The following is a 12,149-nucleotide window of genomic DNA, read 5'->3' as shown; positions in this document are numbered from 1 at the left end:
ATTCCTAGGGGGTAAAAACTCAGTTCGGTTTATACAATAATGGTTTGGTATCATAACATAATAAGGGCATTTGTTCTTGCTTTTTATAGATTGATGAAGATCCTAGCCTCATTCCTGAAGCAACACAAGGAGGTACTTACAATTTTGACCCAACAGCCAACCTTCAAACAAAAGAATTTAATTTTTAAGTTCGTTTGAGTGCAGCATCTTTCCCACATCCAATACGAAGCACCACCAGATGGCTACCAAACGATAAGAACAACAGCAGCAAAAGGCTCCAAAAACACAACATGCCTCTTCTTTTGATGCTTCTAAAGCAAGCCATGTCTCAGTCACTTTGCAGTTGCCAAAAGTCACTCTCACATGGACTGTAAATGCATATGCATGATTTCCTAAACTGTTTTAGAATTCTCCTTAACAATCTCAACTACCCTATTTTTCCTTGTTCCCTGGTGCCACATGCTGACAACTGCAGTCTCCAGTTTAGAATATTCCATAGTGGTGGCATGTCAGCTGCCCACTGATACTCCTTTGGAAAATGGTGCGCTGTGGATCAAGACACTTTGGTATGATGCATAATACACGTTGGAAGACTAAAGAGGTGCAGTACATTCTGAGCCTCCATCATTGTCCTCCACAAACATATTTTCATATTCTTTATGTGGAAGAATAGATTTTAAAGTACAAGCCAAATGATTTTCATTGGTGGAACTGACACAAAAAAAGTAACTTAAAAACAAGAAACTTGGTTATTGATTAAACAGCAGATAAGTTTTAAAAAACTGTACTTCATCTACCAGTAATTGATGTCTTTATTATCTGCCTCAGAAGCCAGGGTTGGAGGAAGAACTCTAGATATGGATGATAATGCTTTCGCCATTATACCTAATTTTTGAGAACAGCAAACCCTATTTGACCACTCACTTCAGCCTGTGTGTTCCTGCTGTTTTGAAGTAATCAAATGCTGTGCATGGTATTTTACCTGAGCTGCAACCTGTTACGGACTTGAACTTCTGTTTAAGTTGAAAGCAAGAGTCCCTGACTATAAAGGAAAACAGAAAGCAAAAAACAAAACTGCAAAGTTCTAAAATACCCATTGGTGATGCTTAACAAAACTTGCTTTCAGCTTTCAGGAGTTAATATTTTTGTTTTAATTTGATAATTGGATATGGTTGATTTATATTGGGTTTAAACTGTGGAGCTTTCATGTTTACTGTAATTTAGTCTTAAAATATTTTTTACTTAGTAACCAGTGCTTTTGATAATGTGGTTGGCAACAAACCAGCAACTATTTAGAAGTGTCCTAAAACTTCATTCTTTGAGTATTTGGAATTCAGATCCTTCTGTAAAAGCATCTACACATATTAAAAGATTCAGATGGGGATCTAAGTAGAGGAATAATCTGCAGTTCTTTAACACAAGCCTGATTTGCAGAGATCTTTAAGTAATTCTGCAAAATCTGGTATTACTGTGTAAAGTCATTGCTTTTGGTGAATTGTCTGACCCAGTTATTAATGAAAGACTATGGATTTGAAATTTTTTTAACTAAATAATTTGTGCTGTCACAGAAATGGTTTTGTTGCTCTTGTTTACTGGGTATAATTTCCCATTGCATTGATGTGAAAGGATAGAAAAATCTAACCTAATTCAGTTATCCCATGGGGGTGTATTTACTGTGATGAAGATGAGACAGATGCCATCAGAGCTTTGTGAATCAGCTGGGGTGTTTTCACTGATAAACAACACATAGCGGGTGTGCATTCATTACAAATATATGTATCTGCCAAGGTGGAGCCACTTTAAAGAGTGAGTTTTGTCTTGTATCTAAAGTCGATACAAGCGTATGTTTAAACTGCAAGATTTTTACTTGCTAGAGAATCTGTTTTAATATAGTGGTTTGGCCTCTGATTATTTATAGGTTTTATAAATTTTAGAATCAATTTCTCTTTAAGGTGGCTCAGATTTTTCAACTCTTGTGCACATAAAATTGAGTTGAAGTTCATTGTGCCTTTTTTTCTTTATCCAAATTTTGAGTTAAAGCTTCATATGGTAACTGCATCCTGTTCAGACACGCTCGTCTAAATTTTTGAAACTGCGTGGTGTTCACTAAAAGTAGGAATAACAAAGTCAACACAAATTAAGGTCACAAACTTCGGTGAAACCCTTAAAGTCCAAATCTTCTTGATATTGTGAATTGTACCCCTTCTAGTTTAGTTTCCTCTGGATTCTCCATACTTACCTGACAGTTACCTTTTAAATTTTGCACACACTGAGATTAAAATTGGGCCTCTACTGCGACAATTCCTATTCTTCTTGTGTTTAAGTGCAAACTAACATTTATTAGTGAACATTAGCATCAAGTAGTGCAGACGTGAGTATGCATTTGCTTGATTCAATTTGTTGTGACCTTACCAGTTTTGAATTGGAATTGCACCATTTCGTAGATAAAGGAAACTAAGTATATTGCTGCACTTTTAAGTTTTCAAAACAGTGTTTAAAAAATTGCATTGTTTTTATTTTTTTTAAACTCAGTTAAAAAGACTAAAATGTTCTTTCAAAAGAGGCATCTAAATGTGTTCCTAATTTTGTATATGGGCTTAGGTTTTGTAACCAATAAAAAAAAAAGCTGCTATCAAATATGATAAAATACTGAATGTGAAAAACTTATTTCTGAAAATAACTTAATTGTTTAGCTTTGTTTTCTGTATGGTTATATTTAAATTTGGAACTGTTTTTCAAATATCAGCCATAGTGGAAGTGAATCATGAATTTCTCTTTCATTGTATCTTAATATTTCTTTCCCGCTATAACAAACTGGGGTGACCACTGTGATGCTAGATGTGAGAGTATTTGGTGACAAATAAGTACGAAAATCTACATTAATATCTTAAGCTGCTGCAACAAAGTACCACAGACATTGTGGCTTCAATGAAGTTGATTGTCATACAGTGCTAGAGTCTAGAAGTCCACAGTCAAGGTGATGGCTAGGCCAGGTTCTACCTCAGAAGGCTTTTGTGGAGCAGATCCGACCTTCCCTGTGTGTTGGGTGCAGGCAGTCCTTGGCATTCCTTGGCTTGCAGCAGCATCACTCTGAATTTCTGCCTCCGTCATCACATGTCATTCTCCCTGGTTATGTCAGAGTTAAACACTGCAGCTTAGGAAAGGCCATTGGTTTGAGAAGATGTTATGATTGTGACTTTTCATGAAATAAAGAAAAAAAATCAAACCTTATTTAAGATCTTCCAAACCCTTGAAAACATGTAACTATGGAAATTATCAATGGTGATAAGACTGAAATTTTTAACCTGTTAGAAATTTTGGCTGTCAATGAAATAGATTAATTAGAAAAACAGGAGTAGACAAACTTTTCAGTATAGAAATATTTTGACTTTTTTGTAATGTCATGTCAAAGACATCTGTGTGATAGTGCTCACATAATCTTGCCTTCATTTTCTTCCAAAAGGTCATCCTTTTAAAGAGATTAATTACTTAATTATTGTAGGTAAACAACTGACACTCATGAACATCAGTTGCCTTACTCTGATGGTTAATTTTTTTAACCCTAGTTGAGCTGGGGAGTTTTAATTAAATCTATTTGTGGAAAAGGAGTCTAACTTATATATATTAAGCTATGATCCTAAGGCATATAACCCAACGAGTGTTCTGTGTAACCCACCACATTTGTTTGATGTTTAAAAGGAACTTTTATATGAGTGTAGTTGATTAGAAAGCTGAAAAGCAATGGTAGAATGATTCTCCAGAAATACTATATATAGAATATCCAGAGAAGGTGTTTGGGAAGAGGGATGTGGGAAGGAAACCTATTCCTGCTGTTCATTTGCCCATGAAATCCCCGTGATAGCTAACTTTGGTCTAAATCAGGGTTTCTCAAACCCCGCATTACTGACATTTTAGGATAAATAAAAGTTCTTGTTTCGTCCTATGCCTTTGAGGACGGGAGATTTAGCAGCACCCTGGGCCTGCACTCCCTAGGTGTTAGTAGTACCTCTCCCTCCCTCAGTCAAGACAGTCAAATGTCTCCAGGCATTGCCAAGTGTTTGGTAGGCCCAAAACTTCACCTGTTGTGAACTACCAGCCTAAATCAATTCCTGTAGAAAATGCCACTCAAATGAGTCATTTGATCCTCTTTAAGAACAAAAAAAGGCCGGCGCTGCGGCTCAGAGGGCTAATCCTCCGCCTTGCGGCACCGGCACACCGGGTTCTAGTCCTGGTCAGGGCACTGGATTCTGTCCCGGTTGCTCCTCTTCCAGGCCAGCTCTCTGCTGTGGCCAGGGAGTGGAGGATGGCCCAAGTGCTTGGGCCCTGCACCCACATGGGAGACTAGGAGGAAGCACCTGGCTCCTGGCTTCAGATCAGTGCAGTGCACCGGCCGCAGTGCGCTGGCCACAGCGGCCATTGGGGGGTAAACCAACGGAAAAGGAAGTACTTTCTCTCTCTCTCTCTCTCTCTCTCTCTCTCTCACACACACACACTTTCCACTCAGCCTGTCAAAAAAAATAATAAAATAAAATAAAACAAAAATTATGTATTTCAAAGGCAGAATTGACAGACAGAGCTTCCAACTGCTGGTTCACTCCCCAGATGGCCACAACAGCTGGGGCTGGGCCAGGCTGAAGCCAGGAGCCAGAACTTCATCTGGGTCTCCCATGAGGGACTCAAGTACTTTGGCCATAATTCTCTGCCTTCCCAGGCACATAAGCAGGAAGCTGGTTTGGAAGCAGAGGAGCCAGGACTCAAAGGCAAGTAGATACAGGACCTAGGATTCCAAGCAACAGTTTCACCTGCTGTACCCACTCCAGTCGTGACTTTTTGTTGTTGTGTGAACAGTCCTAGAATTTCCTCAGATGCATAAGATGAAGAGAGACAAAAATGTGCGTTCTTTTCATTCTGAGCTTAGGAAAAATTACAGGCAGACCTAAGCTCATGGCCTCAGTCACGGGGACTCTAGGTAGTACTGAGCGTCGTCTGTTGCAGAGGACTTCTGATAGAAATGGAAATAAGGAGTAGCTCGTTACTTTTTAAAATTTGTTCTATGGCACAAAAACAGGGTTGTTTGAAACATTGCCCAGATGTGTTGAGTGGTCCATAGCAGGGCTTTTTAAACACTTTTAATTGAAGATCGTTACATTTGCTGGGGAACACTGGACTAGAGAATCATAGCATAGTTTGAAAATCACTTTTTGAAGCATTGTGAGATTGGCCCCATCAGAAGATGTACAGGTTTACGAAGTGATTCAAAGCAGAGGAAATATGGCTGAGACATGCTATAAAGGAAGTGTTCCCCGCAGGGAATTTCTGCTTCCTCATCCCCCTTCCTCACCCTAACATTGTCATCTAACTCCTTGAGTCAGCTGTCGAATCCAGAGACACACGTGGCCTTGGGTATGTGAACGTCTTCATGCGGCAGCAGTTGTACTAGGTGGTAAGTAAACAGCTTTATGCCAATATAACAATATAAGCCTAAGGGTTACAGAGTAAATGCATGCTTTCAAAATGTTTTAAAGATAAAATCAGATTTTTTTCAGTCATGGAATAGGAAAGAAAGTTAAGCATATGAGGTGCTCACTGCAAGGGAGTTAGCTCTACTTTGTAGCTGGTTTCAGTTGCTGCAGAGTTCTCAGTGTGAACAGAAGTCCCCTCCCTTAAATGGCTATCATTATAAATTAAGTATTTTTGGTTGAAAAAGTTCCCAGATAGGGGAACCGGTGCTGTGGTGTAGCACGTAAAGCCGCCACCTGTAGTTCCAGCATCCCATTTGGGTACCGGTTCAAGTCCCAGGTGCTTCACTTCCAATCCAGCTCTGCTGTAGCCTGGGAAAGCAGTGGAAGATGGCCCAAACTCTTGGGCCCCTGCACCCCTGCACTCCCACTCTAGGTGGGAGACCTGGAAGAAGCTCCTGGCTCCTGTCTTCAGATTGGCCCAGCTCTGGCCATTGCGGCCACTTGGGGAGTGAACCAGCTGATGGAAGATCTCTCTTTCTCTGCCTCTGCCTCTGTAACTGCCTTTCAAATAAATAAATAGATATTAAAAAAAAAAAAGTATCCCATATGGCAGAAGAACCATCTTGATTGCAAAGTTGCTGGACCTGGTTGCCCCTGTCGGCTTGATGTATTCCGAGGAACCCAGCAATTGAGTGTGATGTGGCTAGTTTCCAGGTCCAATTGAATGGGAACATCCCATTATCTGAACACTTAATTTTTTTTTTTTTATTTGACATCAGTTATAGACAGTGAGAGAGGGAGACAGAGAAAGGTCTTCCTTCCGTTGGTTCACTCCCCAAATGGCCGCAACGGCCAGAGCTACTCCAATCTGAAACCAGGAGCCAGGTGCTTCCTCCTAGTCTCCCATGCAGGTACAGGGCCCAAGCACTTGGGCCATCCTCCACTGCACTCCCGGGCCACAGCAGAGAGCTGGACTGGAAGAGGAGCAACCGGGACTAGAACCGTCGCCCATATGGGAGGCCGGCACTGCAGGTGGAGGATTAACCTAGAGCGCCACGGTGCCCGGCCCCAAACAATTCTATTAATGTGGGAGTGAGTACTTCCACCTTCATCATAATTAAATTTGTGGTCTTACAGCCTTGACTTTGTCATCAGCCCTCTTTGACCCAGTGCTTAGGCATCTACCCTTTTTCAAATCTAAATACAAATTCTTAAGAGATCTCATGTTACTGGTTTCAACAGTTTTCCTCTTAATAAGATTAGACTCTGTTGTCTGTAGCCTTTCTATGTCTCAGTCTTACTAAATAAAAACTTTGACTCAGTTTTGAGAAACATTCAGTTACTGAGCACTGTATTCCATGCCGAGTATTGTGTGAGGGGATAGTATATTTCAAAAGGATCACAGGAATAACAAGTGTTAGAAAACAAGAGGTAGGGGCCAATGTTGTGTAGCAGGTAAAGCCACCATCTGCAACATTGGCATCCCAGGTGGGCATGAGTTTGTGTCCTAACTGTTCCACTGATGATCCAGCTCTCTGTTAATGGCCTGGGAAAAGCAGCAGAAGATGACCCAAGTGTTTGGACCCCTGCCACCCACGTGGGACACCCCACTGAAGCTCCTGACTCTGGCTTCCACCTAGCCCAGCACTGGTCATCTGGGGAGTGAACTAGCAGATGGAAGATCTGTCTGTTCCTCTCTTTCTCTCTCTCCCTCTCTGTAATTTTGACTTCCAAAATAAATATTTTTTTAAAAAATGAAGTATACAGTCATACCAAGTATTGAATGGAATTGGCCTAGTTAGGAAAGGAACAATCAGGCTGATGGTGAACCCTCACTAAGTGCCAGGCACTTTTGAGAGCGTCAACTCAATCCTCTTGACAATTCCGTGTAGAAGGTTCTGTCATCAGGCGGAAGTTTTCCCCGAAGTCACACAGCCAACTGGTGAAAATCAGGAATTCAGTAGACAGACTGCAAAATCTGGTAGCAGGAAGATTTATGTGCAAGGGCCCTGTGGAAGCACCATGGGCCTTCAAGGAAGTGAAAGGAATCAAGTATATCTAGATTGAAGATACAATGCAGGCGATTAGCTAGGGGCAGAGGAGGGCCAGAGAGGCTGAGTAGATCATATAAAGGATTCTGATGTTTTAAGACCAAAGGAAAACCATCATTAAGCTAGAAAGATGGCAGAATGTTAGGATCACTAGCTGGGAAGGCAAGGACAGGAAGGCTTAGCAAGTAAAGGGCCCTAGTCACCTTGGTGTGATCCCCACAGGCAGACTCTGGTCCACAAAGCCCATGGGAGCAGGAGATGCTTAGCCACTAAAATAGCAGCTGGTGAAGCCTTAGACCGCAGCTTGGTGGGGAGGGAAGTGGGATGATTTTCACCTTTCTGGACTGCCATGAGTGGGAGTACTGAGAGAGGGAAGCCAAGAATCAGAGTGGGGTAGGAGGGACTGAGCTCAGCGGGGTTGCCTGGAGGCATCCAGAGCACAAATGGGGCAGTTGGGAATACTGGTTTGCATTGCGGAGGAGAGGACCAGAATAGCAGCTTAGGTGGTCTGCATGTTTGGTGGTCACAAAGCAGTGAGAGCTGGGCGCCAGACTTAGGGAGCTCCAGCATTCAGTCGGCAGCTTGCGAAGGAAACGGGATGGCTAGGAAAGTAGAAGAGAACCAACCCTGTGTGTTCTCAGAAGGCAGGTTTCAGTACCCAGTGGTCAGTCAGAGGACAGGAAATGACCCCTGGGCTTCTGATGGCTAAGTCACAGATACTGAGAACTGAACCCATGTGAAAATGAAGACAGAAGCTGGGAAGGTTCAAGGAGCAGGGGCAGAATATGAAGACAGTGGATTTAATCAGTTGTGTTTGTTTTCATTAGGTTGCTTTTTGCCCTGAAGGGCAGGAGAACAGAGTAGTTGCTAAGGGAGGATACGGGGACCACCCAGCTGAGAAATGAGTTATGTTAAGTATCGCTAAGACAAGAGAATTGCAAGCTCTGGGAGAGAACAAAGCACGGGTGGCAGGACTGGCCATACTCCTCCATTATGCAGTTATGTAATGGGGTAATTAGTATAAACCACACTCTAATAGGTGCCAGGGATGCAGCAGGAAACAAGCCAGTGACATCCAGTGTCAACCCCTGGCTTGTGGAGCTTACTTGCTAGTGGCAAGACTTAAATAAATATGTAGACAATTTCATTGCTGCGAATGGCTATATAAGAATAGTACAGGTAGTGCCTAGGAGGAAGGACAGGTACCAGCAATTTTTTTTCCCAATTGTAAGATACACATAAAATTTACCATTGTTAACCATTCTTTTTTAAAAATTTATTTACTGGGGAGGTGGTTTGGCGTAACTGGTTAAGCCACTTCCCATGACAGATGGAGTTCGGCTGCTCTACTTCTGATCTAGCTCCCTGCTAATGCGCCTTGAAAAGCAGTTGGCAATGACCCAGATGCTTGGGTCCCTGCCACCCACCTGAGAGACCCAGAAGAAGCACCTGACTCCTGGCTTTGGCCTGGCCCAGTCCCTGGTCGTTGTGGCCCTGTGGGGTGTGACCAGCGAATGGAAGGCCTGTGGGGAGCAGGGTCTGTCTCCGGCAACATGGCGGGGCGCCCGGGAGACAAATAAGTACTGAGACTGTGGACTAAGACTAACTCTATGCGCCTGATCTCCCACCATATGGCGCTGAGAGGGAGTAAACAAATCTTACACAGCTGCTTCCTTAATTAGCTGATTCCCGATCCAACCTCTGATTGGAGGAAAGCAGCGTGCTCAGCACGTGGGCAGCGGAGCACGGATTGGTGGGAGAGGACTATAAAAGAGGGAGAGAGACAACATGCGGGGCCCCCCCTGAGAGAGTTGGTCGGAGAGCTCAGCTCGTTGGTGCCGCTCCTCTGCGGAGGAAAGAAAACAGCGTCCGGTGTCGCTCCTCCGCGAGTGGCGGAGCCACAAGGCCTCTCTTTCTCTCTCCCTCTCTCTAACTCTGCCTTTCAAAAAATATAATAAATTTAATTTATTTTGAAAGTTTCACAGAGAGAGCCTCCATCTGCTTATTCACTCCCAAGGTGACCACAACAGCCAGGGCTGGGCCAGGCCGCAGGAGCCAAACACTGCTTCCGGGTCTCCCACGTGGGTGGCAGGGACTCAGCTCAGGAGTGCATTAGCTGGAAGCTGGATGGCAGCCCCAGCGGGTCGGGCCCTGTGATCTGGGGCTCCCGCGTCCATTGCTGGGCTACCTGCCCACTACTGGATTTTTGAAAAATGGAACTATGGTCAGAGTCGACCACAAGGCTTTAAAAAGTCTGCTGGTGGCTAAAAATGCTCTTGGCTCGCATCCCTCTGGCAAGACATACAAGCTCAAATTTGAACCTGTTGTCCCTAAATCTCTCCCCAGTTTATTGACACAATTTCCACCACCTGGACTTCGTAGCCTCAAGTATTGAACCTTGTTGAAAGAAAAAAAAATCGAACTGTATCAAAAGGCGTAGATGGTATCTGGTGGAGGCGGCCCAGCGGTTTGTCAGCAAGATCGCGACCCTAGGAACCTCCCTCCATCCGTGGGACTGTGCAAAGCCTTTGCACTGTGCAAATGGGCCCCGAGGCTGGCGGGAGGGGAGGCCCCGCCCCGTCCGCTTGGCCCCGCCCCGGCCGCCTGGCCCCGCCCCGGCCGCTTGTCCCCGCCCCGGCCGGCTCTCCGGGCTCGCGCTTGCCCCCGCGCCCGCATCAGGATCGGGAAGCATGGGCGCCGGCTGGGAGCTGGGAGCCGCGGCCAGCCACTCGCTGCTGCTGTGCGCCGCGCTGCTGGCGGCGGGCTGCACGCTGGGCCTGCGCCTGGGTCGCGGGAGGGGGCCGGCGGACCGCGGGGCGCTGGCCTGGCTGTGCTACGACGCCCTGGTGCACTTCGTGCTGGTAAGTGCCATCGCCTCCGGACCCTGCTGGCTCACCCGGGGACCCGGGGAGCTTCCTGACCGCGGCCGGGGAGAGGAGCCCAGCGGCCTTGTGCGGCGCACGCGCGCCCGCCCGCCTCCTGTGGCGCGAGTGCGCAGGAGGCCCGGGACGCACCTTGTGGCCACCGGGCTCCCGGCCGCTCCGAAAGCTCCCTGGGCCTCCAATTTGGGATTCCTGAGTCTGAACGGAGAGCGCCGCCATTCTAGTGCTTAAAAACGGACACCCCGGAGGCTGTGGGAGGGATTTCTCTGAGGCTCAGGTTACTTTGATTGTAAACTACTCGAGGCCACCACCTGGTCTTTGTAACCTGGACGCAAATGCTGAGAGAAGTTGTGAACATCCCAGGGGGAGCTCGCGGGGTGGCAAGGCCGTTGCCTGAGGTTCAAGGCCCGCACGAAGACCCGCACACCGACCCGTGTCTTAATAGTGAGCATCATGTATCAGGTGTCTGCTGGGTACCAGGCACAGTACTGACTTCACAACACCGCTCAAACTAGTTAAGGCTCCCGCTTGACCGAGGCGGACACAGGCCGCCTGCAGAGTGAGTTGACCTAACAGGGCCACGCAGCTGGTGTATTCTGAGTTCCTTTAGTCTGACTCCAAGCCGCGCGCTCTGTATCACTGCAGGCTTTAGAAAAGCGCTTTTAAAAGCCCATTTTCCAAGTTGCCGGCAGGACTTTTTAAAGAGGAATTCTGTTGAAACGCCTCTCCCACCTCCAACACACATACACTTGTAAAACCTATGACAAAATATCTTTTTTGTAAATTTGACCTAGCTTCAGTCTAGACAAGCCTGTGGCTGATGGATGCCAAAGTTTATAGTATTGAGAAAGGGAAAGCCGTGTTCCTGACAATCCCGTGGGTGGTAGATGTTTATCAGCTGTGTATGTGCCCATAGCAGATGTTGCTGGCATCTGAGCTCCTGTCTTTTCTACCACATAGACAGTGAATGTTTCCCTCGACTCCTTTATGTATGGAATTGATTTTTTTAAATATTGATTGATTGATTTGAGTGAGAGAGAAAGATCGTTCATCTGCTGGTTCACTCTCCAAATGGCTGCAACAGGCAGGTCTCGGAGCTGCTTCTAGGTCTCTTGCGTGAGTGGCAGGGGCCCAAGCACTTGGGCCATCTTCTGCTGCTTTCCCAGGCACATTAGCAGGGAGCTGGATCACAAGTGGAGCAACCAGGACTCACATCTGCACCTGTACAGGATGCCAGCTTCATGGGCGGTGGCTTAACCCTCTGTGCCACATGCTGGCCCCAAGAAAAATTTATATAGCATATTTGAGAGCATACCCATCTGTCCACCGCCTAGCAGGAGGTGAACTCCTTTTCAAGCGCAGATCATTACAGGTGACACAGCACGCATTGTGGCACCCTGAGGTGCCAGGTGTTCCACTTCTCAAGGACTGCTTCCCCCATTTGGCCTCATCTCGTGTCATTTGCCCCTGTGAGCTGCGGGGTGTTCTATGCGATTACTACCCCTTAATTCTCTCAGCTTAAGACACACTTTTTCACAGCCTCTGTGGGCTGTTTGATTGCTATTTGAATGTCTCTGAAAATGGAGTATGTTTTGCAGTTGGTGTTAAAATCTGATCATCTCGCCGGCGCCGCAGCTCACTAGGCTAATCCTCCGCCTAGCAGCGCCGGCACACCGGGTTCTAGTCCCGGTCGGGGCACCGGATTCTGTCCCGGTTGCCCCTCTTCCAGGCCAGCCCTCTGCTGTGGCCAGGGA

General features: G+C 45.9%; 2 protein-coding genes across 3 annotated transcripts in view; both read left to right on the top strand.

Annotated features, from left to right (window-relative positions):
• The window catches only part of KPNA3 (karyopherin subunit alpha 3), a 91,687-nt gene extending 89,040 nt beyond the window's left edge, over nt 1-2,647 (top strand). The window contains exon 17 of the mRNA XM_051832277.2: nt 90-2,647. Coding sequence (XP_051688237.1) covers nt 90-188 — 99 coding nt within the window. The 3' untranslated portion in view covers nt 189-2,647. The remainder of the gene's footprint in view (nt 1-89) is intronic.
• A 6,939-nt stretch (nt 2,648-9,586) lies between these two features.
• EBPL (EBP like) overlaps nt 9,587-12,149 on the top strand; it is a 37,917-nt gene continuing 35,354 nt past the window's right edge. Inside the window, exon 1 of one of the 2 annotated variants that reach the window (XM_070048893.1) lies at nt 9,587-10,374. In XM_070048893.1, the coding sequence (XP_069904994.1) occupies nt 9,954-10,374 (421 nt within the window). In that variant the 5' untranslated portion in view covers nt 9,587-9,953. The remainder of the gene's footprint in view (nt 10,375-12,149) is intronic. The other variant, XM_008273855.3, reaches the window with a different exon arrangement.

Source organism: Oryctolagus cuniculus, chromosome 9, assembly GCF_964237555.1.
Source record: "Oryctolagus cuniculus chromosome 9, mOryCun1.1, whole genome shotgun sequence".
NCBI classification, from domain to species: Eukaryota; Metazoa; Chordata; class Mammalia; order Lagomorpha; family Leporidae; genus Oryctolagus; species Oryctolagus cuniculus.
The sequence above is the reverse complement of the archived record's forward strand: the minus strand, read 5'-3'. Positions and strand labels throughout refer to the sequence as shown.